This window comes from Acomys minous (assembly GCF_964271855.1).
Source record: "Acomys minous genome assembly, chromosome: 6".
In the NCBI taxonomy this organism is placed as follows: domain Eukaryota; kingdom Metazoa; phylum Chordata; class Mammalia; order Rodentia; family Muridae; genus Acomys; species Acomys minous.
In genome coordinates this window covers 112,982,122-113,008,388 of record NC_140487.1, presented here as the reverse complement: position 1 = coordinate 113,008,388, position 26,267 = coordinate 112,982,122, and the positions used below count along the sequence as shown (strand labels likewise).

General features: G+C 43.3%; 1 protein-coding gene across 2 annotated transcripts in view; it reads left to right on the top strand.

The window, feature by feature from the left end:
- Positions 1–1,874: 1,874 nt before the first annotated feature.
- CDC42 (cell division cycle 42) overlaps positions 1,875–26,267 on the top strand; it is a 39,102-nt gene continuing 14,709 nt past the window's right edge. Inside the window, exons 1-2 of one of the 2 annotated variants that reach the window (XM_084787939.1) lie at positions 1,875–2,011; positions 25,099–25,253. In XM_084787939.1, the coding sequence (XP_084644065.1) occupies positions 25,149–25,253 (105 nt within the window). In that variant the 5' untranslated portion in view covers positions 1,875–2,011; positions 25,099–25,148. The remainder of the gene's footprint in view (positions 2,012–25,098; positions 25,254–26,267) is intronic. The other variant, XM_084787938.1, reaches the window with a different exon arrangement.

The following is a 26,267-nucleotide window of genomic DNA, read 5'->3' as shown; positions in this document are numbered from 1 at the left end:
AAGTCCAGGACAGCCAAGGCTACAAAGAGAAACCCTGTCTGGAAAACCAAACCAAACCAAACCAAAAATCAGGGCTTCCTGCATGCTAGGCAAGCACTTTACTGACGGGGCTACATCTTCCATCTCCAGCCCACAAATGAACATTATTAAGATAAGATTTCTGGGCTGGAGAGATGGCTCAGATAGTTAAGGACACTGTCTGCTCCTCCAGTAGGTTCTGAGTTCAATTCCCAGCACCCACATGGTGGCTCACAAACATCTATAACGTGGTCTGATGCCCTTTTCTGGCCTGCAGATGTACATGCAGGCAGAGAACTGTGTACATAATAATAAATACCTCTTTTTTTTAAAAGATAAGATTTTCACCGGGCAGTGGTGGTGCATGCCTTTAATCCCAGGTACTCAGGGGGCAGAGGCAGGTGGATCGCTGTGAGTTCGGGTCTACAAAGCGAGTCCAGGACAGCCAAGGCTAACACAGAGAGACCCTGTCTCAAAAAACAAAACAAAGCAAAATAAGAAGATTTTCTGTAATATTCGGAAGCATTTGAGAACAGGAGAGGATGTCTATTCTCTACTAGTTTGCACACTAACAAGGAAGACAGCTAATAAACAGGCGTGAGGAAGATAGGAAAGGTAGAAGGATGTGATGGGTCAGACCAAACCAAAGGGGCCAGGGAAGAGAAGCCAGGCGGAGTAAATGCAGGGCCTTTTTTTTTTTTTTTAAGATTTTATTTATTTATTATTAAGAAAACACTGCGCTACCTGCATGTGTGCCAGCATGTCAGAAGAGGTCATCGGATCACATTATAGATGGTTGTGAGCCACCATGTGGTTGCTGGGAATTGAACTCAGGACCTCTGGAAGAACAGACAGTGCTCTTAACCTCTGAGTCATCTCTCCAGCCCAGTGCAGGCTCTTTTTGAGAGGGAAAGTCTCTAGCGCTAAACAAAAACAGCATGTCACTACCTCTCTTTGAGAAGCAAAAAAGGAGGCAGGGTGAGGAGATGCATGCCTACAGTCCCAGTCCTTGGAGGTGGAGGCAGGAACCTCAGGAGTTCAAGATTTATCTCTGTTACATGGTTGTGTTCAAAGCCAGGCTGGGCTACATGGGACCCTGTCTCAAAAGTCATGAAAAAACCAAACAAAACCAAACCACAGCCTGGGTATGGTATAGGACATCTTTAATCCCGGCACTCAGGAAGCAGAGGCAAGGGGGAATCTCTGAGTTCCGGGCCAGCCTGGGCTATAGAGCAAATTCCAGTACATCCAGGGATACAGAGAAGCCCTGGAAAAACAAAATAACAACAACAACAAAAGGCAGCTCAGGCACGGTGGTGCATTTCTTGACTATCAGAACTCAGGATGCAAAGGCAGGCGGATGGCTGTGAGTTCCAGGACAGTCTAGGACAGCAAGGGCTACATAATGACACTCTATCTCAATAAAACAAACAAACAAACAATATATATATTTACATATTTTCTTTACAAAGTTGCAGGGATCAAAATAAACTTTAGTTACAACACTGTGCACATTTCTGTTCATAGTTTTATTACAAATAAAATCACTGCTAAAAGGTATAGGGAACCCTGTGTGGTGGTTTTAACGCCTTTAATCCCAGCACTGGGGAGGCAGAGGCAGGAGGATCTTTGTGAGTTCGAGGCCAGCCTGGTGTACAAAGCGAGTCCAGAACAGCCAAGGCTACACAGAGAAATCCTGTCTCGAAAAAACAATACAAAACAAAACCAAAAACCTAAAAAAAAAAAAAAAAAGGTGCAGAGAACAAATTTGAGCAAGCAAGGAACACAGGGCGCGCGTGCGCGACACGGGACGAAGCGGTTGTTCAATCCCGCCCCTCCCGGGCCGCCTCAGCTCCTTCTTTCTTTTTGTCCCTCCCACTTCCGCGGGCACCCAACCGTGCGTCCCCTGCGTGCTGACGTCAGGCGCGTGCCCCTGTCCCGCAGCCGAGGAGGCCCCGCGCAGTGCTGCCAACGCCCCGGCGGAGAAGCTGAGGTGAGTGCGGGGCCCGAGTAGCCTCCCCGCGGGAGTGTCTTCAGTGCTGCCCGGTCCCCGTCGCGTGCCCCCCGTCCTCCCTCGGTCCTCGAGGAGGCTCGCGTCCGGGGCATCCTGGTGCCTGCGGGCCGCGCGGCCGCGAGGGAGGGATTGCCGGGTTCGCATGCGTCCGCGGGCCGGGGTTCTGAGGGGAACGAGGCGGGGTCGCGGCGAGGCTTGGGGCCGGAATGGCGGCGAGGCGCGGCCGGGGATGGCGGCGGCGGCGGCGGCGGAGGGCGCAGCCCCGCCGAGCTGTCAGCGTCGGCGAGAGGGCCGGGCACACCCATCCCACTCGCTCCCCTCCCCCTCCGACCGCCCGCGGGCTCGGGAGGCGCCGAGGCGCGGGGTGGGGTGGGGTGGGGTGGGGGAACGTACGGCCCGGACCAGGGCCTCTGAGGCCGGGGGCTGCCTGTGCGTTGTCGGCCTCGACTTCCTGCTTCCCGGGCCCCGCCGCGGCCGCGTTGCTGCTGGCGGGGGAGGGGAGCGGAACTGCGGCCGCAGGGCCGGGCCGGGGCCGTGGTGACGGACCGGGCGGCTCTGCGCCTGCGCCCCTCGGCGGTCCCCAGCCCCGCGCTGTGTCCTCTCCTGCCCTGCGGCTCCCGGGGCTCTCAGGACCGGGGCGGCCTCTGCCTTCCGGGACCTGCTTAAGCACCTCCCGAAACCCCGCCTAGCCACTTGTTCGGTTCCTCATTACTAGCAGGAAATTTTCTTTGTTGTTATTATTTTTTAAATTCCTTTTTCCTCTCCCTTTAAGTCCGGGAGAAATCCAGTGTGGAAGATTACGTCATCGCAGCATAAGGGGTGAGAGTTTTAACTCCTACAAAGTCGGGGCTCACCAAATTAAGCCTGCATTTTGCGGCCTTAGTGGGTCACTCCACTCACTCAGCACATTGGTTTAGAGTAAGGTTTTTTTGTTTTTGTTGTTGAAATCCTGTTGTCTTTAGGTGCCTGAGATGCACCTAAAATACGGAAGGTTCAAAATCTCAGGCTTACGTTATTTTTGGTCAGAGAATACAGGCTGTCTGCAGTCACTTGTGTAGGCATGAACTTTAAAGGATTCCTTGGCTGTGTTTTCTTGGTGAGCTCGTGGGAGCAATTTTTTTTTTTTTTAAATCACACTCAATAATTGTGACTTACCCTGATGTGAAGAACCCAAATTCAGTGTGTGGTTTGAAGAGTGAGCTGAAAAGAGTAGCCATTCACCTGATTTGTCTTTCTTAGAATTGCAACTTAAAGTTGCATATTTTAGTTTTACCTTTAAAGATGGCCTTTGGATTTATTTTTTACTTTGGTACAGGGTCTCCATATGTAGTCTCTGCTAGCCTTGAATTTAAAGGGACCATCCTGCTAGTCTCTGCCTCCCAAGTGCTGGGATTACAGACATGAGCTACTTAAATTACCACCCTTGATTTAAATTTTTAACCCCAAAACCTGAGTAATATTTTTAGACTTCTTGGATTACTAGAATTGTGTGTCCTTTAACTATAATATATACTTGTGTTGAAGAATATTAATATTGTAAAACAAATGAGATCCAGTGTGTAGTGCATTTTTTGTAGTGGTGGCTCGTGTTTGAACAAGACTTAATCCCGTTATTGCTCCTCTGTATAGAAAACAGGATTACTTGTTAAGAAATACCATAGTGGTGGATTCAAATTAGCTTTTTGTAGTTTGTTGGTAGGGAGCTTGAATCTTCCAAAATACATTGTTAGTCTTGTTGTAGTTTTCTTCTGAGACAGGGTTTCTCTGTGTAGCCTTGGCTGTCCTGGACTTGCTTTGTAGACCAGGCTGGCCATGAACTGAGCAATCCACCTGCCTTTGCCTCCCAAGAGCTGGGATTAAAGGTGTACGCCACCACCACCCAGCTCTACATTAATTTTAATGTGACATCTAGGAATATAAAATTGGAACACTTATTTACTACTATAATGTTTTTTAGCTTATATTTAAAAATAAGTTTATATGTGGGCCAATTTGTATTCATTTAAAAAGCTTATATGTGAACCAATTTGTATTTTTTTCTCTTTTTAATTAACTAGTCTGGGCTGGTAAGATGGTTCAGTGGATAAAAGCACTTGTCAGACAGGCCTGACTACCTTAGTTGGATACCCCAGAAACCCATGGTGGAAGGAGAGAATCCTGACTCTCAAAAAGTGTTCTCTAGCTGGGCTTAGAGGTCCAGTATGTATGTATGTATGTATGTATGTATGTATGTATGTATGTATTTTTTGAGACAGGATTTCACTGTGTAGCCTTGGCTGTCCTGGACTTGCTTTGTAGACTAGGCTGGCCTTGAGCTCTCAGAGCTCTGCCTGCCTCTTGACTCCCAAGTGCTAGAATTAAAGGCGTGGACCACCACATGGTCTATGTTTTAATCTCAGTGCTGGGAAGGCAGAGGCAGGCAATCTCTGAGTTTGAGGCCAGTCTGGTCTATATAGAGAGTTGGAGGACAGCCAAGGCTAGAGAGACCCTGTCTTGAAAAACAAAAAAGCTGTCTTATGATACTCTCACTATTCCCAAAATGCATGTGTACACACTTTAACAAATACACACAATAATAATAAATAAAAATTAATTTACTTAGGCTTTTTGAGACAGGGTTTCTCTGTATAGCCTTGGCTATCCTGCACTTGCTTTGTAGATCAGGCTGGCCTTGAACTCAGATCCACCTGCCTCTGCCTCCCAAGTGCTGGGATTTGCACCACTGCGCCCAGCTTAAATTTTTAAGTTTTAGGCTGAGGCAAGGACATAGATTGATAACTGAGTATTTAAAAGGAGTTTTTAAAAACAGTAATTTGTTCAAGACCCAAAGGTGTCTTGTCTTCTGTTAAACTCTCAATGTGTTTTCATACCATGACAACACCTGTGCTTAGTAAACATACCCCCCACTCCCCTTAACCTAAGCAAACCCTTTCAGACTAAATCCTGAACTTTATAGTTAAAAAGATTTGTTTTCATAGGGTTTTTTTCTTTTTTTGTACTTGATGTATTCTAAAACTTTTATTTCAGATTTTCATACATGTATACAGAGTATTTTATGTGTTGCTAATACTCATCCCTGTTTCCTTCTGTCCCTTAATCTTCTCAGGATGTCCCTCTCTTTTTCTTTTTTTTTTGTGACCCACTGAGTCTAATTAATGCAGCACCACTTGGCATCTTATGATCTATAAAACATTTCTAGTTATCTTTATGAAGTGTTACTGCTTTTTAAAATTTTTTTTTTGTCTAAAAGCTGTTAAATCTGTAAAACTCTGTACTTTGTCTTTTGGAGGAAGGAACACTGATAGGGCTTGGATGCACAGGTCAAACTACTTTGATATATAAGGCCACAATTTAAATAGAATTCTCTCATTTTAGTTTTTTTTTTTTTTAAAGAGGGTAAAGAGCATTTAATCACTCTTTTGAAAGGGAACAATTCATATTGGATGCATTTTTCTTCCATAAACAGCTCTCTATATTCCTCAGTGTAAAAGGGCTATTCTGTATATCTGTGATAGTGCTTTTTCAATCTTTGCAAAATGCTTGCTGCCAGCTTCGGCTGATAGAACATAAATGAGTCCTATGAAGCCAAGGGGTTTGACTTGGTATGATCATCCTGTATCCCTGGCACCTGCCGTACATATAATATGTCTTTAATAAAAAATTGTAGAATGAGTAAATTTGGTAATTTCTAAGGGTTATTACCATTCTCATTTACTGTACATCTTTAGGCCTTCGTGTTTGTTTCCTTAGATTACTTATGTGCCTGGTCAACCATATCTAAATCTGGACTCTCTGAAACTTGCTAAGCGCCTCTTGCTTGACCTTATCCATTTGCAGCTGCACTATCTGGAAAATTTGCTACCAATTAGAAAATCATCTGGTCATTATTCTTTTATTCTCCTAAAACATATCCAGACTTAACATCTGTTTCCTCATCTTTCCTTCCTTTCTGTGTTTGCAAATAGTAGCTTATTTCTGCCCCCTTCTTCCCCCCTGCAGTGTCAAGTTTCCTGGTCATGTGATGTTTTGTCCCTTTGAGTTTCTACTTTTAGTTGCTCATCTCTTCTGTCCAAGTATTTTTATTGAACCATTTTTTTGTTAGTGCCCTTCATGTTTGTCTGCCACTGCTGCTGTTTAAGTTCAGGGTGTCAGGATTCCTCTTCATTAGCGTCAAAGCGCCTCTTTTTTGGTTACCCTGGGACATTGGTCTCGAGAGTGTTTATTCCACGAGGAGACTTTAAATGTTTTGTTACCTAAATGGTGTTCTTGAAGTTGAAAAAAGTTAAGCTGGTCAGGGTAGCACATCATTATAATCTTAAAGCATGGGAAGTACAGGGAGATCTGGAAGAAGTTTAAGGCTTGCCTTGGTGACACGGAGTTCAAGGCCAGTCTGAATTAGATGAGACCATGTCTCCGTTAAAAAAAAAATCAGTTTTTATTTGTCCCCCACCCCCCCAAACGGTTTCTCTGTGTAATAGCCCTGGCTGTCCTGGAACTCTTTGTAGACCAGGCTGGCCTCGAATTTACAGAGATCTGCCTGTCTTGGCCTCCTGAGTGCTGGGATTACTGGTGTGCCCCACCACACCTGGCTTTCTTGAGGCTCTTTATTCCATTTGCTGCTTTGTGTTCATGAACTGCTGCTCCTGCTTAGTGTGAGTAGAAGCATAGACTGGAGCCTGACTGCTTGAGTTGAAGTCCTTGATTATTAGCCATGTGCACTTTTTTTTTCAAGACAGGGTTTCTCTGTGTAGCCTTGGCTGCCTGCCTCTGCCTACGTAGTGCTGGGATTAAAGGCGAGTGTGGGCCACCACGCCCAGTTCCATGTGTAGTCTTAAGTCAGGTGGCTTTAGTTTATTCTTTGAAAAATGAGACTAGCAAGCCTGGCAGGTAACTCAGGCTTGTAATCCCAGCACTTAGAAAGAGGAGGCAGGGAAATCTGGAGTTTAAGTTTATAAGTCTTGGCTGTAGGAGTTAGATGCCAGGCTGAGTGAGCTATATGAGGCCTGAAAACTGAAAACAAAAAATAAAGCTAGTAACAGTACCTGCCTCACAGTGTGAAAGATTTTATCAGTTAATGTATATGACCTGTTTTAAGACTGGTCACCTCCAGGCAGAGCTGTGTAGTTGTTTGCTCTCACTATCACTACCTCTTAGGCCCTACCCCGTGACCTTTAGAAGTTGTGCTTATTTCACACATAAATGGGTTTATAACTCTCCCTCCCACAAACTAATCTCATGAATCCTAAAGAATTCCAAGTGGAGATTGTTATCTCCTTTACATTTTTATCTTTCCCACTGTCATAGAATCAATAAATACAGGGGCTGCAGGTGTGACTCAGAACAGTTATTAATATACCCAACACAAAATCGTAAACATAACTTAAAATCTGAGGGGGTGTGTGTATGTGAGAGAGAACGTGTGAGAGTGTGATTGTGTGGTGTGTTTGTAGGTACATTCTGCCACAGTTTGTGCGAGTTTAGAGGACAGTTTTGCTGAGTCTGATCTTGATGCCATTAATATGGGTTCTGGCAATTGAACTGAGATATTTAGGTTTGCATAGTAGAAACTATTATCCTCTGAGCCATCCAGCTAGTCCTTTTCTTAGTTTTTCTTTTCTTTCTTTCTTTCTTTCTTTCTTTTTTTTTTTTGAGACAGAGTCTCATGAATCTCAAGCAGGGCTTGAACTACATTGTGTACAGATGACTTAAAATTTCTGGCTTTCCTGCTTCCATCTCCCAAGCACTAGGATTAGAGGCATGTGCTACTACTATGCTAGATCTATGTGGGTGTTAGAGATCAGGGCTTCATGCATGTTGGGCAAGTGGTCTGTCAACTGAGCTATATTAAGAAATATTTTTTATTTGCTGATCATGGTGGTGCAAGCTTTGATCCCAATAGTTGAGAATTGAAGACAGAGAAATCTCTGTGAGTTTGAGGCCAGCCTGGTCTCCATAGAGAGTTACAGGACACCCAGAGCTACATAGTAAGACTTGGCCTTCCCCCCAACCCTCCCCCCCCAAAAAAAAAGACAAACAAAAAACAAAGCAAAGCAAAACCATTTTTTTATTTACTATGTATGTGCATGTGTGGGTACATGGAGGTCAGAAAACTAGTTAAGGGAATAGAGAATTGGTTCTTTTCTGGTCCATATGGGTCTAGGTATTGGACTACGCTGTCCACCTATTGAGGAGAGCACCTTTTCCTTCTGAGCCGTCTCCCTGGTCTATTCTGCCATTTAAAAAAGACATTTTAAAACTCAGAGTTTGGTTTGTAAGGATCCTTAAACCAGTCTCCCCAGATAGCAGGGATGGCTGTAGTTATCCTCTGAGAATGTTAGCAGAGTGGCTCTATACTTGCTTAATTTTAAAGCTGTAGATTAGGGTCAGAAGTAGAGTTTTTCTCTTTTAGAACAATATCAGTTTATATTTCTCCAACAAAACTTGCTTGTTGTTTAAGGTACTTTTTGTAAGAATTACAACCTTTTAATCAGGAGTTGGGCAGATAATCTTTTACAGTGTATAAGAACTTTGGAATTCCCTTATGGGCTATCACAGTCAAAGATACTATAGAATATGATTAAGTTGTCACATTTAAAGTGAGGATTGGCATTTCATGTTAGCATGTTGTTGAATGACTTTTCACATATTGACCCTGACTTTGAGGAAATGAAGTGAAAATGGCAGAATTATCAGTCTGAAGGAGCCACAAATGGAACTACTGTGGTGATAGAGAGCTGCCTTAATGGTTTAACCCTTGGCTGTCTTCCCCCTTTAGTTCCCAGCACTTGGGTGGCTCAAAACTACCTTTAGCTCCAGCTCCTAGGGCACCTACACACACGTGCATATATTCCCCCCCCCCCAACTTCTTTTGAAGATCATCATTTCAGTGTCATTGCGAATCCCAGATTGTCTGACATACTGGCAAAACTAATTTTAGGAGGTGGAGAGATGGCTCAGTAATTAAGAGCACTAGCTGCTCTTCTAGAGGACCCAGGTTTGATTCCTAGCCCGTCCACGGCAGCTCACAAACACCTGTAGCTTTAGGTCTAGGAGATCCGATGCCCTCTTTTGGCCTCTGTGTACACACATAGTGTAGGCAAAACAATGGCATACACACAAAATAAAATATAAAAACAATTTGAAGGGGTCAGGTTCCAATATGTGTCTGGTGTAAAAGAGAGTTAGAGACTTTAGAAACTAGAAGATAGTTCAGTGGACAAATCAAGTGTGAGGAGTGCCAGTGGTATCCCACAGGTAATACCAGCTTGCAAAGTCAAGAGATGTGATCCCCAGAGCAAACTGTTTAGCAAGACTAGCATATTAGTGAGCTCTGTTTGACTGAGAGAGACCCTGTCTTATCCTATAAAGGTGGAAGGAGGGATAGAGGATGATTTCCAGATACAAACTTCAAGTGTTTGCATCCACATGAAAAATTTATATGCACATATGTACATATTAAACACAGGAAACTGAGAAAAGAAAAGGTTAAGTATATGTTGATGGTGGAAAGGGAGGAAGATAGAAATAAATTTGGGATTTCCCACATGAAGGCATTTGTGCTGAGGTTGGTATTGTGCCAACATAGGGAACTCCTCCTCCTGAGAACCAGCAGAGAACAGTGCTTTCCTCCCACATCAGTTACAGTTTGGGAAACATTGTTAGTGATGCATGCTCTTTCCATCCAAAACAATGAGGTGTTCTGTGTGCTGTCAACATAACAAGCTGGGCAGTGGTGGCGCATGCCTTTAATCCCAACACTTGGGAGGCCAGAGGCAGGCGGATTGCTGTGAGTTCGAGGCCAGCCTGGTCTACAATGCGAGTCCAGGACAGCTAAGGCTATACAGAGAAACTCTGTCTCAAAAACAACAACAACAACAACAACCACCACCACCAAAACCAAAAACCAAAAACAAAACATATCTTAACAAAAAATGTAAAAGAGTTCTGCATCTTTATGCAATTTAATAAGGCATTACAAGTCATTAGAAGTACACAGTAACTTAAAAAATGCATGCTAGCACTTTTAGCTTTCTACGCTTGGTGGTCAGTTTGGCTTCTCCTTTTTTGCAGTTTTTCCTGATCTACCACAAAGTGCCTCTCCCCTTTTCATAAGGCCTTGTAGACAGCCCCATTATCGCCTAGCTTTTGTTCTTTACCTTTTGTGGGAGGTTGTTGAGACAGGGTTTCTCTGTACAGCCAGGCTAGCCTTGAACTCACAGAGATCCACCTGCCTCTGCCTCCCTGAGTGCTAGGATTACAGGCATGCACCACCTTGCCTGACTCTTCACCTTTTTTGTTGTTGCTGTTTTTTGTTTTTTGAGCCAGGGTTTCTCTATGTTATCTTGGTTGTCCTAGACTCACTTTGTAGACCAGGTTGGCCTCGAACTCACAGCGATCCACCTGCCTCTGCCTCTGGAGTGCTGGGATTAAAGGTGTGGGCCACCATGCCTGGTGCCCCCTGCCCTTGCTTTTTAATACCTTTACTATTTCCATCAATCAGGCTTTGTTTGGGTAACACAATGATGCATGATGCTTTGATTTTTCCCAAGGGTGGTTTTTGTTGCTGTATCCAATTTCTGATTCTTGTTTTGGTCCCCCTGCCCCCCCCCCCCCCATTTGTTTTTGTTTTGAGACAGGGCTTCTCTGTGTAGCCTTCGGTATCTTGGACTCTCTTTATAGACCAGGGTGGCCTCAAACAACAATCCACCTGTCTTTGCCTCTCCAAGTGTTGGGATTACAGGCGTGTACCACCATGTCCAGCTTTGTTTTTTTCTTTTCTTTTTTCCTTTCTTGTTTTTGTCTGAGACAGGGTTTCTCTGTGTAGCCTTGGCTGTCCTGTACTCACTTTGTAGACCAGGCTGGCCTTGAACTCACAAAGATCCTCCTGCCTCTGCCTCCCAGCTTTCTTTTTAATTCTTTATGTAGATAGTAATAGATTAGGAAGCTAGAGGAATATATTATAGTTTATTTTGTGTCCAATGACCACATTTTGACTTGATGCATATCTAAACCACACTCACTGTCTTACTGGTTTAGGAGCTTCAGCTTTGTGATGGTCATAGTTCCAAATGTTGGTGGTGAGCAGTGACTAAAAAGGACTAAGACAAATCTGTCAAAATTTACACGGGAGTGTGTGAGTTGTAGATACAGGTTTGAGAAAATGAAGAGGTGGATAAGACTTGATAGCATGTTTCTCATTGAGCCATCTCCTAGGTCCCAGTGTGTCTGTGGTTCCTCCCTCCCTCCCTCCCTCCCTCCCTCCCTCCCTCCCTCCCGCCTTCTATTCCTCCCTCCCTCTCCCTCTTTCTTTTTTCTTTCTCTTTTTCTTTTCTTTCTTTCTTTTTTTTTTTTTTTTCCGAGACAGGGTTTCTCTGTGTAGCCTTGACTGTCCTGGACTCGCTTTGTAGACCAGGCTGGCCACAAACTCACAACGATCTGCCTGTGTCCTAGATTCTATCTACTTACTTATTTACTTTTGAGACATTATTAATTTGTTGGTGTTATTTGAGCCAGTGTTTCTTTGTGTAGTCCTTGTTGTTCTGGAACTTGCTTTGTAGACCAGGCTGGCCTTGAATTTAGAGATTGCCTGCCTCTGCCTCCCAGTGCTGGGATTAAAGGAGTTAGAAAACAACACAGGGTTGTCTCTTCCCCTCATATTAAAGACACAGTCAGCTGGGCAGTGGTAGCGCACGCCTTTAATCCCAGCACTCGGGAGGCAGAGGCAGGCCGCATCACTGTGAGTTCGAGGCCAGCCTGGTCTACAGAGTGAGTCTAGGACAGCCAAGGCTACACAGAGAAACCCTGTTTTGGAAAAAAAAGACACAATCTTACTCTTAAGCATGGCCTAACCTTGTTATTGGTATGTTGCCTAGGCTAGCCCTGAAGTTACAGTTACCTTCTTGCCTCAGTTTACCAAGTGCTAGGATTACAGATGTGCTCTACTGAGCCAGTTTTGTTGTTGGTAGGGTGTCTGTGCTGGAGATCATACCTGTACTTTTTTCTTCCTAGAAATGCTCTGTTACTGCATTAAAGCCTCATAACCCCATCTTTAATCTTCCCTTATATAAATATACTAGTCATGGATAGGGCTGCCCATATGATGTCATTTTCCTTATTTTTTTTTTTTTCCCCTGAGACAGGGTTTCTTTGTGTGTAAACTTGCCTGTCCTGGACTTGCTTTGTAGACCAGGCTAGCCTTGGTCTGCCTGCCTCTGCCTCTGGAGGCACGCCACCACACCCGGCTTCATAGCATTTCTTTATATTACAGCCTTTCTTACAGTTTTCTATTGTCTTTTGCTCCTGTTTTTTTGTGTAAGCAGGCTTAACAATGGAATTGCCAGGTCAAAGAATGTGCAAAATTTGGATACTTACCCTAGTACGGGAGACAGCTTGTTGGTTTTGGTCACCTCCCTCCCCTGGGCGCACCCACGAGCAAAAAATTATTTTTACTTGCATGTATGCATGTGTACCACATTGTGCCTGGTGTTTCACAGAGGCCAGAATGCATTGACTCTTTTGGGACTGGAGTTAAAGATAGTTGATGTTGTGACCCCTACAGATGGTATTGGTAATTGAACCCTGGTCCTCTGTAAGAGCAGCTAGTGCTCTTAATTCTTGAGCCATCTCTGCAGCCTCTTACAAACTTTGAAAATAAACTCTGGTTAGGTGCACAGCCATTTAATCCCAGCACTCAAAGGCAGAAGCAGGCAGATCTCTTGAGTTCCAGGCTGGCCAGGGTTTTATAGTTAGAGCCTGACTCAAAATAAAATCACTCAAAACCACCGATGCCAACAAGAGTAACAAAAACACAAAACAAACAAGAGTATTGAAAACAAGCTCTTCCCTTCTCCCCTCCCCCCCAGACAGGGTTTCTCTGTGTAGCCTTGACAGTCCTGGACTTGCTTTGTAGGTCAGGCTGGCCTCGAACTCACAGCGATCCACCTGCCTCTGCCTCCCAAGTGTTGGGATTAAAGGCATGCATCATCATCCCTGGCCCACAGAGATCTTCTTGCCTCTCTCTCCCTGAGTGCTAGGATTACAGGCTTGTGCGACCATGCTTGGCTTCAGAACTCACATCTTAAACCACAAGCAGGAAGCAAAGAAAGAGGAAACTAAGAAGTCTCAAAGCTACCTCCTCCTCCCACATACGTCTCTAGCAGGGCCACACCTCCCAAATCTACCCAAACAGTGCCACTAACTGGGACAAGAGCCTTTGAAAGATGTTCTCAGTCAAACCTCCGGTGGAGGGAACTGACTTTACTGAGATGTGAGGGATGAGAATCATCTACCAGAACAGTGGGAGGGAGGCTGGAGTGTTGACTCAGTGGTGAAGAGTACTTGCTGCCCTAGCAGAAGGCATGGGTTCAATTCCCAGTACCCATGTGCTGACTCACAACCACCTGTAATTCCAGTCCCAGGGAATTCAGTGTTCTAGTGTCCATGTGCACTTGCACACATGTGTACATACACATATACACAGGCAAAACACATACACATATAAAATAATCTAAGAAAATTGTTTTTAAAAGAATAGTGGGGAAAGGAGTATTGTTAAGTGAAGGCTTGGGAGTGGTGCTGGAGAGATGGCTCAGAGGTTAAGAGAGCTGGCTGTTTTTCCAGAGGTCCTGAGTTCAGTTCCCAGCAACCACATGGTGGCTCACAACCTTCCAAGGAGATCTAGTGCCCTTTTATGGCATGAGGCAGAACACTGTATACATAATAAATACATTATTCTTAAAAAACAAAACAAAACAAAAATGCGATGGTGGCGCATGCCTTTAATCCCAGCGCTCAGGTTGCAGAGGCAGGCAGATTGCTGTGAGTTCAAGGCCAGCCTGGTCTACAAAGGGAGTCCAGGACAACAAAAGCTACACAGAGAAACCCTGTCTCAAAAAATCAAAACAAAAACCAAAAACGTAAAGACAGGCTGCTTGACATGTTTGAAGACCAAAGGTTCAGCAAAAAAGGATGAAAGCTGGGTGTGGTGGCACACGCCTTTAGTCCTAGCACACTGTGGAGGCAGAGGCAGGCGGTCCCTGAGCCAGCCCAGTCCAGGACAGACAAGACAGGGCTACAGAAAGAAGCCCTGTCTCGAAAAACAAAACAAAACAAAACAAAACAAAAAAGAGCCAGGAAAGGATTTGCTTTGGAAGCTGCCCTTGTTTGGGCTGTGATAGTAAAATAACTGAGGACGAGGCAATAAACTAATCTCTCATAGTCTGGAAGGGAGACAGTCAAGATAAAGGTGCTGGCAGATGAAGGTTATGTGTGGTTGCCTTCTGAATACACAGTTGGTGTTTTCTTGTTGCTCTTATTCACCAGCTAATACTTAATCCTCTTCCCAAAGGCTCCCTCCCGATGCTATTACCACAGGATTTAGAGTTTTGTCATGAGATTTAGAGGGATTCAGACATTCAAAACACAGTAGGAGGATTTTGAACACACAGTTGGCAGTTTTGAAATCTAGAATAAGTAGGTTTTGCAGAGGCGAGGTTTTGGGTGGAAGGTTGGGTGATGGTGCGAATAAAGGCAGACTTTGAATAAGCACGGATCATTTTGGACAGCTGAAGTGGCTGTTTATTAACAGATTATCTTGGCAATGTAAGATTCCTAGAAGCAAAGTAGTTCTACTGCTCTCTGTCAACCTCACCTGAGGTGTTGACTGGCTTCTCTTGTGTTACCTGGTTTCTTAGGTGAAGTGTGTGAAGATGCACCTTTAATCCCGATTTCTTTCTTTCTTTCTTTCTTTCTTTCTTTCTTTCTTTCTTTCTTTCTTTCTTTCTTTCTTTCTTTCTTTCTTTCATTGTACATTGGTGTTTGCCTGCATGCATGTCTGTGTGAGGGTGTTGGATCCCCTGGAACTAGAGTTATAGACAGTTGTGAGCTGCCATGTGGGTGCTTGGAATTGAACCTGGGTCCTCTGGAAGAAGAGTCAGTCAGTGCTCTTAACTGCTGAGCCACCTCCCCAGCCCTATCCAGATTTTTTGAGGTTGGAAGATCTACCTTTGTAGGCCACACAGTCTAGTTGCAGTTTATATTATATAAAGGACATGGAAGAAGCTTTTTTTTTTTTTTTCACTTTGCCTACTTGCTCTCACTGGCAAGTCCATTTCTTCACTGGCATTAGAACTTACTTCTTCAGGGTTCTAGTGTATACTAAAGACCAGAAGAGACATCCAGCCTTGTGGACTGAACAGTTATTGGATTCTTGGGCCTTCTGATGGTAGATAGCTATTGGACTAGCTGGACCACAGCTTGTAAGCCATTCTAATGAATCTCCTTTCTTGTTCCTCTGTCTGTCTGTCTGTCTGTCTGTCTGTCTCTCTTTATATATCTATATAGATAGATACCCATTCCTCTAGAGATCCCTGACTAATACAGATTTTGGTACCAGAAGTGGTTCTAGAGCAACAGAAGTATAAGGATGAATATTTTAAGTATCTGGAATAGGCTTCCCAATTTGCAAACACTTAAGAGTTACTGAAACCTCTACTAGAAGCGCCAAGAGTACGGCAAGCCCATATTATGAACTATTTTTACAAACTTGAGACAAATACATTTCTTACCCTGATTCACCAGTTGCAAGATACAAAAGATTTGATGACTCTGCATATAAAACTTGACAGTTTGTGGAAAAATAAGGAAAATGATGACGTTAGTTGGTTGTTCCTAGCATCTCTGGAAAAACTGACAAAGGAAAAGAATGTGCTCCATGATAAAATTAACCAGCGTCTAGCATCTCAGAATATGATGAAGGATAACAAACTTAGTGATAGGCTCCAGATGCGCATAAACAATTTACAGGTTTCTAAATGTGTACTGGAAGAGACTCTTCTCTCCAGGAGCCACAGAGCTCAAGTTGTGGAAAATGAAACTGAAGTCCTCATAAGACTAGCTGAATTACAGTGAGAATTCAAGTCCCACACAGTTAAAGTAGAGTGGGATTCTGAAATTTAGGATGGAGATGTATGGGAGGAACCTATTGAGGCTGAGAACTTTGAATTCTCAGATTATCTTACCTGAGGGAATACTCTTCTCACCCTCAGCAAAAGATGTACTCTTACCCCACCCCCTAAAATAGTCTTTCTACCATTGACCGGAGAAATTAATCCAACATTATCTGTTAAGCCAGCAGTAGCTTTCCCTGAAGGAGATGCCAGTCAAGTCAATAATGATGTACTTCAGAGCCCACCAATACTTGTCTCTAGACCTATAACAGACTTGGAACTTTGCGTGGAAAAGCCATTTAGTGTTGAAAGGTTGGTGAGCTGTTCTGTGGGAGCTTGGAAGAGAAGAACATTGAGAGTGCAGACAATGCCCGCCTGGCCTGTGAAGTTTCAGAGGGAAGTTTGAGAGTCCCTTAATGACTTCCATCAGGGCCATTTGCTGTTTTGAGTTAAGAATTTGTGGGGTTGGTTAGCTGGGGCCAAGAATCAGCTGTGATTAACAAGATAGTAGAACCACTAAAGAAAAACCTTTGCTGGGACAATGAATGCTGGTCAGCTGGGGAATGGCACCTTATCTGGGGCTCAGTGCTGATCTCTGCTGTGGGCTGATCTGGCACTCAGCAGCAGCTGTAGCCCGGTGAGTGGAAGCCCATGTTGTCAAGCCCTATCATCCTGGTCACTTTGTTCATGGGCCCATTGGGCAGTGACAGGGATAGCTGGAGAAAGAGACTGACTGTCTGCAGGATGTGTCTGTCTGTTTGATTTGGATTCTTCCTCTGCTGGTCACTTTTCGGTGAGCATTCATGTGGGAAACAAGTATCTTCACATCCTTTTGGAGAGATCTATCTACATGCTTCTTACTCAGATATCTTTCTCACCAATTTTCCAATCATGCTGTTTCCAGTCCCTGGCCATACAGCTAATCAGTTGGCTATAACCAATGAATAATCACACACCCAGGCCATTTTTTTCTTCCAAACAAAATGTACGACCATGTGTACTGCTGGAGATTCTGCCCAATGTACTTCGTTGGTGATTTTCAGGGTTATCCCAGAGAGGCTTGCAGCTGTCCAGTGTGGTTCCTGTATAAAATACAGAACCAGGCCCTAGTCCTCTCTTCATAAGAGAATAGAATTGTTGCCTTCTGACTCTCTTTTTTCCTAGTGGGCATTGAACTGTAGGTTATGCAGGCTAGGTCAGTTGTCCTGTTGCTTTTTCTAAATGACTGCCTAGAAAGACATCAGTTATCAGTGATGTTAGGAAGGAGGACTATATGGAGGTGATAAATGCATTTCATCTGTACTCAGAAGGCTTTTTCATTTCTAGGGGGCATGAACATTAGAGATGGCTTTGTATGGTACAAAGTTTAGCACATACCAGATTCTCAATAAAGTTTGTTGAATGAGTGAAAAAAATTATACTAAGGAGGGAGAATTTTAGTTTCTATTCTGTTTATGGTATTTTCAAGTACCAGGTTTAAAATGATATAGCTTATTTAAATATTTAGCAATTGATTAGAAAAAAATTTGGGATGCTGGGATTGAAATCAGGCTTTCTCTATGTTAAACACATTGGGAAGTGGAGGCAGGCAGATCTCCTTAAGTGTAAGGCCAGCCTGGTCTACAAAGCGAGTCCAGGACAGCCAGGACCACACAGAGAAACCCTGTCTCCAAAAACAAAACAAAAAACAAACAAAATCCCAAACACATTATTACTACTGACCAAAACCTTAATTCCTTTACTCAGTTTTTTAAGTCCCTTCCCTACCTCCAATTATGTAGCTCAGACTGGCCTCAGATATGTAGCTAGGATGGCCTTGAAAATCTGATACACTTGTGTGGGTTTTTTTTTTGTTTGTTTGTTTTGTTTTTAATTTTTTATTTTTTGTTTTTTGAGACAGGGTTTCTCAGCCTTGGCTGTCCTGGACTCGCTTTGTAGACCAGGCTGGCCTCGAACTCACAGCGATCCACCTGCCTCTGCCTCCCGAGTGCTGGGATTAAAGGCGTGCGCCACCATGCCTGACCTTTTTTTTTTTTTTGGTTTTTTGAGACAAGGTTTCTCTGTAGCCTTGGCTGTCCTGGACTTGCTTTGTAGACCAGGCCGGCCTCGAACTCATAGTGATCCGCCTGCCTCTGCCTTCTGAGTGCTGGGATTAAAGGCGTGCGCCACCACGCCCGGCATTTTTTTTTGTTTTTTCAAGACAAGGTTTCTCTGTCAGGCTTTCTCTGTGTAGCCTTGGCTGTCCTGGACTCACTTTGTAGACCAGGCTAGCCTCAAACTCACAGCAATCCGCCTGCCAGTGCCTCCTTAGTGCTGGCATTAAAGGCGTGAGCTACCATGCCTGGTGTACACTTGTGTTTTTTGTTTTGTTTTGTGTTTTTTGAGTTGCAGGATTACAGTGACTTGCTACCATGCTGAGCTTTTTGTTTTGACTTTTTGAAGAACTCTAATTTCTGTTTACTGATGGTTCTGAAAACTACAGAGTTTAAAACAAGTCTTTTTTTTTTTTTTGGTTTTTTTTTTTTTTTTTTTTGAGACAAGGTTTCTCTGTGTAGCCTTGGCTGTCCTAGACTCGCTTTGTAGACCAGGCTGGCCTCGAACTCACAGCGATCCGCCTGCCTCTGCCTCCCGAGTGCTGGGATTAAAGGCGTGCGCCACCACGCCCGGCCTAAAACAACTCTTTATAGGTGGCATTTATATGCATGTATGTGCACACGCATATAGTTTATCATTATATTCCCCTGGTTGGTTTGGAACTCATGATTCCTTTGCTGAGATGACAGGCATGTGCCATCATTTGTTTAATGTTTAGAGTTGAGCCGAGCATGGTGTCACATGCTTGTAATCACAGCACTTGGGGAGGTAGAGGCAGGTGGATCGATGGCCAGCCTGGTCTACAAAGCGAGTACAGGACAGCCAAGGCTATACAGAGACACCCCATCTTAAAAAAAAAGTTTAGAGTTGGAAAGGAATGTCAGGACATCCTTACTAGCTTTTTGGCTTTGAGGCAAGTCTTTGTATTCAAGTTAGAATTTTCTCCTTTCCTCTTTTTCTCCACGTAGCCTCAGGGCCATACAGAGCAGACTCAGAATTTGCTGTAAAGTTCCTGCGTCAGTCTTCCAGGTATTGAGATGGTAGGTGTGAGCTTCTACACCCAGTCCAGAATTTTCTTACCTATAAAATGTGGGCTGAAATTAGTTCATTAAAAGATCTTCATATCTAACTTACTCATTCTTTGTCTTGGTTCTTTTGAGGAATGGTGGGAGAATTAATACAATAAGTTATGTTTATTTTAGGGTTCAGAAACATTTACAGTATATTGCTTGTATGAGGAAAAGGGTAACTATGGAGGAAGTATAGAATAATTTTTTGTGAATTGAGGATGTACTTCAGTTGCTTACCATGTACAAAGCTCTGGCTTCTATCCCTAGCTCTGAGACTAGCCTGGGATACATGAGAGTCTGTCAAGCTTTTTTTTTTTGGTAGGAGAAATTTGTAAGCAATGTTGTGTTCTTAGAATATTTGCATCGGCCCATGTGTTACGTGATGTAGAACCAAATAGGACAGTCTGCTAGAGCAACTCCACACACATAAATGTAGACTGCTTCTGTAGTATGAGCACATGTGTGAGGCCAGGGGGGCATGTGAGGTTTCTTAATCCTCACTGTCCTTTTTTGAGGGGGTTGGGGGACGGGGTCTTGCACTGACCCTGTTGCTTGCTGATCTCATCTAGACTACTTGTCCAGCAAACTCAGGGAATAATTCTGTCTCCTACCCAGTCCAGGACCAGTGTGTGCAGATGTGCCTGGCTTTTGGTGCAGGGAGTGGAATTCAGAGCTGCATGGTTGCTAGCACTTAACCAACTGAACCACCTCTCCAGCTCTTTTGTGGGTTTTAACTCCTAGATTCCCAAAGGCTATTTGGAGTGCCAAAATGTAGGAACTAGAAGATCAAGGCATTGGTGTTGAGGCCTGGAGAGATGACCCAGCAGTTGAGATGGGATACTGCTTTAGCAGAGGACCCTAGTTTGTATCCCAGCACTAGGCTGCTCACAACCACTTTTTTGTTTGTTTTGAGACAGGATTTCTCTATGTAATGGCTGCCCTGAAACTCTGTAGTCCAGGCAGGCATTGAACTCAGAGATATGCCTATCTCTGCCTCTGAAGTGCTTGGGATTAAAAGGCGTACATCACCATTGCCCAGCTCACAAACACTTAGAATAGCAGATCTAGGGTACTTGATGTCCTCTTCTGACCTCTGCGTGCACCTGTGCATATCTGCCTTTTCCCCCCTTAAAGATTGAGCATGGTGGCATGAACATGGTGGTGTGAATATTCTAGCACTAAAGAGGCAGAGACAGGCAGTTCTTGGTGACTTCTAGGTAGTGTGGGCTAGAGAGACTCTGTCTCAAACTAATACTTATTGTCTAATTATGTGTAGTGTGTGCACATGAGTGTAGGTGTCAGATTCCTTGCATCTGGAGATACAGGCCTGGGAACTAAACTGGACTGCCTGTAAAGAACAGAATAAGTTCTTAACTGCTGCTACACATCTCTACACATTGCCATCTATTAAGTTTACACTCTGGGGAAGATCCATTTATACATTTTCATATGTAAAGAAGGGAAAGGTGAGCCACAGGAAGTTTTGCCCTACATAGATGGAGTTTGATGGAGCCATCCTGATTCCAGAACCCAGGATCTTGACAAAGGATCCATAACCAGTTTCCAAAAAATTGCTGAGGTTGGGAAACATGAAAAGAGGAGCTTTGTAGGTACACTGCTCTCTCTGCCCCCTTCTACTTAAAATAGCAGTTTGTAGGGTAAAGAAATGGGAAATGAACTCCTGTTTCTTGTTTCTTCTTTATTTCTCCTTCCATGTTACTATCAAAGTGAAGCGTTTGGTCACCATGTCATTGTTTTTATTAATGTTACTTCTTAGAGAAAGCGTGGTAATGTTTAAGAGCAAAGACTTGGGATTTAGGGTGCTTGGATTTAAATTGCAGTTCCACCACTTATCTGCTGAGTAACCTTGATCTAGTTATCACTGAGGCTCATCTTACCTGTGAAATATGTAGAAGATATTGCATACCGTAGAGCAGTGGTTCTCAAACTTCCTAATGCTGTGGCCCTTTAATATAGGTGTCTTGCGGGGTGTGGTGGCGCACGCCTTTAATCTCAGCGCTCAGGAGGAAGCAGCATGTGGATCATCAACAACAGTAACACAAGCAACCAAAACAAAATAATACAGTTCCTCATGTTGTGATGACCCTAACCATAAAATTATTTTCTTTTTGTTTTTGTTCTTTTAATTTTCCGAGACAGGGTTTCTCTCTGTAACCTTGGCTGTCATGGACTTGCTTTGTAGACCAGGCTGGCCTTGAACTCAACAGAGATCTACCTGCCTCTGCTTCCTGAGTGCTGGGGTTAAAGGCATGTGCCACCATGCCCAGCTTCACAAAATTATTTTCATTGCTACTTTATAACTAATTTTGCTACTGTTATGAATCAGCATTCTTGGAGATAAAGGTTTGCCAAGGGGGTTGAGAACCTCTGCCTTTGTACGTGGCTGGGAGGGTGAAGAGTGAATGTGTAATGTGTGTAGAGCAGTCTTGGCACCTATTATCATGGTTATAGCCTTGAGAATAGTTATAGGTTGAACCAGTAACTGTTTGGTGATCAGAGTGTTTGCTCATTAATGTATGTTGCTGCTTTGTTTTTGTCATGTACTTAGATGAGCCTTGAGCTGCTGCTGTGTAGCTGAGGTGTCCTTGAACTTCTGGTCTTTCTGCCTCCACCATTCAGTAATGGGATTATAGGCATGTGCGACCACCACACCTGGTGTTTTATGTGGTGTTGGAGCTCAAACCCAGAGACTTATGCATGGTAGGTCAGTGCGATAGCAACTGAACTATGTCCCTAATTCTGAATATTTCTTTTATGCATATAAAGGAAAAAAGATGAAAATTGATGCAAATTCAATAAAGAAAGAAATATAATCATGATAGTTGAAGATGTGATGCTGAGGACTGAACTTTGGCATTGTGCACGCTAGGCAAGCAGTCCACCTCTGAGCTGCGTTTCTAGCCCTGCAGATTATTTATTTATTTATTTTTAAAAGATTTATTATGTATACAGTGCTCTGCCTGCATGTATGCCTACACACAAGAAAAGGGCATTATATCACATTATAAATGGTTATGAGCCACCATGTGGTTGCTGGGAATTGAACTCAGGACCTCTGAAAGAGCAGCCAGTGCTCCTAACTGCTGAGCCATCTCTCCAGCCCCAGAATGTTTATTTTTAAGTTAAAGGTATATACTATAATACTCCATTTATGTAGCGCCTGCCATTGATCCCAGGACTACGTTTATGCCAGACAAGGGCACTACCAGCTAAGCTACACCTCCAGCCTGCTTCTTTCTTTTTAAAAATATTGATCTCAAAAAGAAAAAAAATTGATCTCACCTTAATTATGTGTGTGGATAAGTTCATGTGTGTACAGGTATCCAAGGAGAACAGAGAGGACATCAGGATATTGAGCTAGAGCTGACAGGTGCATGAGTGTGGCAGTGAGCCTGGGTCTGTCCATCCATCCAATCTGTTTGTTGTCATGGGTCTTACTGTGTAGTTCTGACTGGTTTTGAACTCAAAGAGATCTGATTGCCAATGTCTTCATTGCTGAGATTAAAAGCATGTGCTACCATATCTCACTATATTTACTTTTAAGTATTAGTAAGCATATTTTTCATTTTTAAAACTGCTGGTACCTGTGTGTGTGTGTGTGCGCGCACACACACAGGGTTGCCAGAGGATTATCTTCAGGTACTATCCACTTCTTTCTGGTCTTTTTTTTTGAGGCATGATGTTTCACTGTCTGAAACTTATCAAATAGCTAGTATGGCTAGCTAGGAAGCCCCCGGGGATCAGCCCTTCTCTACCTCCCTAGCTCTGAAATTGCAGGTGTGTACCACCATGCACAAATACGCTCAGCTTAAAAATTTTTCCCCCATTTATTGTGTGTGTGAGTGTTAGGGATTTCATAGAGTGCCATGTCACATGTGTAGAGTTCAGAGGACAACTTGGGAGTTGGTTCTTTCCTTCTACTATGTGGGTCTCCAGTATTGAATTCAGGTCATCAGATTTGGTGACAATTAGCCATCTTGTTAGTCCCCAGCTTTTGTGTGTGTTAGGTGCTCAGGTCCTTGTGCTTGCAAGGCAAGTGTTTTATTGACTGAGCCTCTTATCTTTTGAGACAGTCTCACCTGTGTAGTCTGGTCTGGGATTTACTATGTAGCCCAGCTTGTGCATATATTCAATATTTTCCCAAGTACTGAGATTTTAGTTGTTGCCACCATGTTCAGCTTATAGTTTCTATGAGTAGTGGGGCTTTATATCTTCTGGGACTGATGTGCTTTTATATTTTATGTGAGTTTTTCATCCATTCATCAGCTTATAACGTGTCAGTCTGTGCTGTGTTTAAAGTACAGTGGTATGTGAAATGAAATGCTGTAGGCACCTATACAGAGATGTTAATGAGTATTTATAAATTGTGATAAAAAATTGTGAGGGGAGCAAGTTTTAGAAATACACAGGCAACTGGGCATGGTGGCTCACACCTGTAATCCCAGCATTCTGAGAAGCAGAGGCAGGCAGATCTGTGGGAGTCTGAGGGCAGCCTAGCCTACTAAGTGAGTGCAGAACAGCCAAGGCTACACAGAGAAACCCTCCCCACTCAAAAATACACAGGCATGGCATCTAACCCTTGGGTTTATATTTGAACTAGTGGGATTGTGTGTGTGTGTATTTTAACACATTGATTGATTGATTGATTGTTTATATTGCTTATATATGCTATGCATGGTATGCATATGGTTATCAGAGGATAACTTGTAGAAGTCAGTTTTCCTACCGTGGTTTCATGGATTGAACTCAGGCCATCAGGCTTGGTGGCAAGTGGCTTCATTGGTCAAGCCATTTTGCTGCCCCAAAGGACTATATTTTCATGTTTAATAAGATGGCAGCTCTAACCAGAAAGAAATTGTAAGCCCCCCAGTGATTACACAAATGATTTATTTCAAGAAAAACTGTGGGTTTGTTGAATCTGATATTCCTTTGTGCTGGGGAAGATCATTCATTTGGTAAAGTACAAACTACCTGAGTTCAATTACCAGAACCCACATAAAAACGTTGGTACTTGATGCTCAGTTTGTCTATTTTATTTGGTGAATACTAGGCCATTGAGAAACCTTGTTTGAAAAATAACCAAGCAGCCGGGCGTGGTTGGTGCACGCCTTTAATCCCAGCACTAGTGAGGCAGAGGCAGGCAGACTACTGTGAGTTCCAGGCCAGCCTGGTCTACAAAGTGAGTCTAGGACAGCCAGGGCAACACAGAGAACCAATGAGACTATCCTATACTTTTGCACACAAGTGTATGTGTACTTGTACACAGATACACATACATATACTGACATACAAAGACTTCATATTTTAATTTCAGAGATGTCAAAAAATGAGGGGGGAGTCCCTGAAAAGATGGCTCAGTAGTTAAGAACATTTATTTGTTTCTTGGGCTCTTTTTTGCTTTTTGAGACAGGGTTTCTCTGTGTAGCCTTGGCTGTCTTGGAACTCACTTTGTAGACCAGGCTGGCTTGGTACTCATGGAGATCCACCTATCTCTGCTTCCCGAGTGCTGGGATCAAAGACGCGCACTACCACCCCAGGCCCCTGGGACTCTTGCAGGTGATCTGTGAGTTTGAGGCCTGACTGGTCTACAGAGTGAGTTCAGGACAGCCAGGGCTGCACAGAGAAACCCTGCCTCAAAAAAACAAAAAAAGAAGATGGAGGGCGGGGGTCAGGGGGAAATATACTGGTCACTGTTCTACTTTGGACTTTACCAAAAAAATGGTAGTTAGGACAAAACAACCAGATCTAGAAACTTAGCAAATGGACCATTGTAATTAATGCTCTGAATAAGTTGTCATTTTTCTTTTTAGAGGTTTCGGCCATAATGGTAATGCTAGTTCTTTTCTTTGAGTGGCTGAACTTGTTGCTAGTGTAGAGAAAAAAGTTTGTATATAAAACAGAAATCAATAAAACAATTGTCTTTAATTTTTTGCAGGTCAACATCTAATTTGAAATATTAAAAGTGGATACAAAACTATTTCCGCAATGCAGACAATTAAGTGTGTTGTTGTTGGTGATGGTGCTGTTGGTAAAACATGTCTCCTGATATCCTACACAACAAACAAATTTCCTTCGGAATATGTACCAACTGTAAGTATAAAGGCTTTCTGATAGTAAATGAGATTGCAACATGGTGTCCACTGAAAAGAACTTGGCCTGCCTGCACTGAAATATTTTTATCTGTCTTTGACTCTTAAAAAACTTAAATTTCATTACTTTTATTACTTTGTAGTGTGTGTGCTACATGCAATACCTGCATACCTGCCTTGGTGCATACATGGAAGACAGAGGACAACTTAAAGGAGTCTCTTTCCATCGTGTAGGCTCTGGGGTTGAATTTAGGTTGTCATATTTGGCAGCAAATGCCTTCACCATGTCAGAGCTATCACACCAGCCCATTGTTTAATATTTAAAAAAATTTTTGACTTTATGCGTTGTTTATCTACACTTTAAAATAAAACAGCTGAGGATGGAGAGATGCTGCCACATTTAAAAAGCACTGGCTACTATTCCAGGGGATGCAAGATTCAATTCCTAGCACCCACATGTTGGTTCATAGCCATCTGTAATCCAGCGCCCCTTTGTGAAGTGCTGGAAGATTCTGAAACAGTGCTGTCAGTTTGCAGAAGTACACCCTGCATTTCTCTCTGTGTGTGTGTCTGCTGTCGGGGTGTGTGTGTGTGTGTGTGTGTGTGTGTGTGTCTGTCTGTCTGTCTGTCTGTCTGTCTGTCTGTCTGTCTGTCTGTCTGTCTGTCCCATTGATTAATAAAGCTTTGAAGTCTCCTGGGGCTCAAATAAGAGGGTCTTAGAACTTCAGAGCATTCAGATATGACTGAAGTCTTGTGAGTCTGGCTGTAATTGCTTTATTAACTCCTTGGAAGGGAAGAGGCGAGATAGGAATAATTAAGTGATAGTTAGGGAGAGACTTGTTTACAGTGATACTTGAGAAGCCACATTTGGCCTACAATGTTTATTCTGAGTTGCTTGGTCAACCCAGAGTATAATTATGTCAAAAGCAATTGGTCCTTTAGTGCTGGGAGGGGAATAATTTTAGGGATTGTAAGGGTCGGAAGTATGACTGATATAGGAGTATTTTTTGGAATT